The following is a 3,611-nucleotide window of genomic DNA, read 5'->3' on the forward strand; positions in this document are numbered from 1 at the left end:
GTGTGTGTGTGTGTGTTTTGGGGGGGAGGCCCGGCGCGCGGATATTAAAAGTGTGTGTGTGTGTGTGTGTGTGTGTGTGTGTTGGGGGGGAGGCCCGGCGCGACGCGCCAGTAATCCGAGCTCTTGATTATCCAGATTCGGATCAAACGGGGCGGCGGCGGCCGGCCCCCTCCTGGGAATGATTAGATGATTAATGTAATGCTGTTTGAAGGGTCTCTGTTTTCTCTCTTAATTTGGGTCATTACTTAGAAATCAAGCGTGAGATCATTGCATCAGCGAGCTCGGCGGCGGAGATAGCTATTCAGGAAATGGCCTAACTGAGCGGTAGTCAGGGACCAGGAGGCAGCCGCGGCGGCGAGCTCGGGGAGCCGGGCGCGCCCTCCCGCGGCAGGGCTCCCGGCACCTGGGGGCCAGCCCCGGACCGAGAGCGCAGGGCAGGGAGCCCCGAAGCTCCGGCTGTGCTGGGGACGCTTAGCCTCCAGTGCTCGCCGCCAGCGGAGATCGGGAGCGGCGGTTGCCCTTCTTAGGCCACCTAGAGAAGGGGATGTGCCCCTAAGTGCCCTGGGGGAGGAAAGGGGGGCAGTGCCCAGGTCATTTACCCTCCCACGGCGCGTCGCTCGGCTGAAGGGCTCACCCAAAAGCAGCTCCTCAGCACCTGGTCACTTTTAACCCTTTTCTTTGAAGTTGCTCGCCCAGAGAAGGTAACACCCAGAATCCCAAGCGTCTGAACAGTTACCAAATAAAAACTTGGCACCTGGTGGAAGTCAACTTAGGCCTTTTTACCCTCGCTCCTGGGGGCCTTAACGGATAAGCGCAGAGAGAACCATCACTCTGGCCTCACCCTGGTCCCAACGCCCCAAAGTTAGGGCATTTGGGAAGGAAAATGCTTAAAACGCCTATTTATTTGGGGTTTTGCTGAGCTGACCTCACAGCAAGGGGAGAGGGGGAAAGAAAACGCGCACTAATGATTGTGTTTATTGAGTTATATACGTATATATTCCGTGTTCGCTTGTACAGGAGGATTTACATGGCTGTATAAAGATGGCCGGGGGCGCCGCGCTCTTCTGGGGCGCTCACGGTGACAGGTTGGGGTTAATACCGGCTGCCCGAGGAGAAGCGGAGGCCTGAAATTAAATACGTTTCGGCGCACTGGATTTAAATACGTTTCTTGAATATACAAAGGTGGGAGCCACGCGTTTGCTGCCAGTCATCGAGGAAACGTTTAGCTTTCCAAAAATATGCTGGTTTCGATAAATAGATTTTAGCCTCTCTGCTATAGTTTTTCTTTTTCTTTTAATTTTAGAAATAAGTTTATACGTGTGATCTGTTTGGGGTAGGTACGGGGTGGGAAGGGAAGGCAAGGCTGCAGCTCTCAGCTCTGCACTGTCCTAGTCAGGTCCTTTGCCGAGGGGGCAGCGGGGCCCACGCTGTCGTGGAGTTTGCGCACATGTTTCTTTAAGTCAAAGTTTCTGCAAAACCCTTTGCCGCAAGTGGCGCACGTGAAAGGCTTCTTGTCGTTGTGGGTGTGCATATGGAAGGTCAGGTTGTAGACCTGGTGGAAGGCCTTGTTGCAGATGGTGCATTTGTACTGCTTCTCGCCGCTGTGGGTCAGCTTGTGGTTCTTGTAGTTCCCTACAAGAGACCACAAACAAAACAAAACAAAAAAAAAAAGTGGGGGCATGGAGTGGAAGGAGGGGGGAGCAGGCGTCCCAGGGGCGGCCCAGGTGCCTGCGCAAAAAAAGGCGACGCTTGGCTAGGCGGGCGCGACCTCTTCGAGTGAAGAAGTTGTCAAACTTCGTATGCGTCAAGCCCGAGGCTCTCCCGACAGGACCGAGGCTGAGTCCCGCAGAGCCGCCTAGCGCTCCTGTGCTCCCGGGAACAGAGGCCGGTGCCGCGTCCCTCCGGCTGGGAAACTTTTGGGCAGCCCCGAGACTCACCGGGTCCCTCTCCCCGCTGATGCCTCGCCGAGAGAAATTCGCACGAACCTGGGCTGTGTCCCCCGCTTTTTTCTCCTCATGTTTATTCTCATGTTTAAACTTACTCCCTCTCACCCACCAACTACCACCTGGAGATCCAGAAGTGCCTTAGAAAATCCGAGCTGGGGACCAGGCCTGGGGCCCGTACGCGTTTCCCCCCGAGTCTTAAATTGTTTCCAGGAGGCGGATTTTGACTCGAAATTTCTTTTTTTTCATTTGAAAGGGGAGTCCCGGCTACAAAGGGAACCCTTTTCTATAGGGCGATACTCGCTCTTTTTCCTGTTTCCTTTCCTTCTGCCTCCGTCCTTTCTTCCCACCGCCCAAACTCAGTCTCCCGGAGAACCCAGCCTGCACATAACGCTGTCTGTTAACCCCGCCGGCAGAGCTTCCCCCTGCACCGGGCACAACCCGATTCCAAAGAAATGCTGCGCTCGCGCCTGCAGCTTTCCGCCCGCCTCGCTCCGGATCCCTCTGTGCCTTCCCTCCAGCCAAGACCCGCCGAGTCCCGAAGTGAGGTGAGGAGAGGACATCGCCAGACACGTTACCTTTTTGGTGAAAGCCTTTGCCGCAAAATTCGCAGACGAACGGCTTGTAGCCTGCGTGGATGCGGATGTGCGTGTTGAGCGTGGAGCTGCGGTTGAAGGCTTTGCCGCACTGGTTGCATTTATGCGGCTTTTCCTGCGGAGAGGGGCACGCGCACAGTAAGGCCAAGACTCTGGCCCGGAGAGGCCACCTCGGGAACACCTCCAAGGGACATTCCCTTCTCCCTTCTCCTCCCTCCCCTCCGAGGGTAAGGGAGAATCCTCGGCCATCCTACCCCCAACGTCATCGCTAAGAAGGGGGGGGGGGGAGTGCGCGCGGGCTGGGTCCGACCCGGGACCACGTACCTGGGTGTGGATAATTTTGTGTCTGCAGAGCGTGCTGGCCTGGCGAAAGCCTTTGCCGCAGACTTTGCACACGAACGGCCTGGCTCCGGTGTGGACCGGCATGTGGCGGGTGAGGTTATAGTGCGCGTTAAACACCTACGGAAAGACAGGAGAGGACCTCGTGGTGCATTCGTCCGAGGGCCTACAATCAGGCCCGGAGGGCCACAGCCTCCTGCCTCCAACTAACACTTCCCTTCAGAAACCAGAGTTTCTCCAGCTCGTGATTGCTTCCCAACCTGCTGCTTACATTAATATTGTGTGGCCGCTGACGAGGGCATCCCATTTTACAGGCTAGGAAACTGAGGCCCAGCTAGGCTTCCGATCTGATAAGCAGCGACTGGGGAGCTCCTTAGCTTGAGAAAGGGGCGTTCCAGGCTGCCTCTAGGGAAGCAGCCGCCGCTGGCCGCCCCTCCCAGCCCCCACGGCCCCTGGGCCTCACCTTGCCGCACACCTCGCAGGTGAAGTTTTTGGGCTTGCCATCTGCGGAGCCCCCGGGCAGCTTGCTGTGGCCCTTGACGCCGCCGCGCTCGGCGGTCAGGGCCGAGTTCTCCTTCAGCACCTGCTCCAGCGGCGCCGGCAAGCGCTCCTTATGCGGATAGGGGGCCGGATGGGGGAACTTGTCCGCGGCCAGGCCAGCAAGCTTGGCGTTCTCCAGCAGAAAGAGCTTGGGGTGCGCGGCCAGGGCGGCGGGGGCCTGCGCATTAAGGAG

The 3,611-nt window shown here is 57.8% G+C and overlaps 1 protein-coding gene across 1 annotated transcript; it reads right to left on the reverse strand.

Annotated features, from left to right (window-relative positions):
- Nucleotides 1–961: 961 nt before the first annotated feature.
- FEZF2 (FEZ family zinc finger 2) lies at nucleotides 962–3,605 on the reverse strand. Its single transcript, XM_008069836.2, has 4 exons — nucleotides 3,342–3,605; nucleotides 2,864–2,998; nucleotides 2,522–2,654; nucleotides 962–1,632 (listed from the first exon to the last, which is right to left on the reverse strand). Exons 2-4 carry the CDS (start codon nucleotides 2,963–2,965, stop codon nucleotides 1,373–1,375), a joined length of 495 nt encoding a protein of 164 aa, XP_008068027.2. The 5' UTR covers nucleotides 2,966–2,998; nucleotides 3,342–3,605; the 3' UTR covers nucleotides 962–1,372.
- Between the last annotated feature and the right edge of the window lie 6 nt (nucleotides 3,606–3,611).

This window comes from Carlito syrichta, unplaced genomic scaffold (genome assembly GCF_000164805.1).
Source record: "Carlito syrichta isolate Samal-C Ts95f unplaced genomic scaffold, Tarsius_syrichta-2.0.1 Scaffold312220, whole genome shotgun sequence".
Lineage (NCBI taxonomy): Eukaryota > Metazoa > Chordata > Mammalia > Primates > Tarsiidae > Carlito > Carlito syrichta.

Excerpts from the sequence above, each read along its gene's own strand:
- FEZF2 (XM_008069836.2), bottom strand. The coding sequence starts at position 2,965 with ATGCCGGTCCACACCGGAGCCAGGCCGTTCGTGTGCAAAGTCTGCGGC. Across the intron at positions 2,655-2,863 it reads ACAAAATTATCCACACCCAG|GAAAAGCCGCATAAATGCAA; the intron begins GTACGTGGTCCC and ends CCCTCTCCGCAG. Across the intron at positions 1,633-2,521 it reads CAAAGGCTTTCACCAAAAAG|GGAACTACAAGAACCACAAG; the intron begins GTAACGTGTCTG and ends GGTCTCTTGTAG.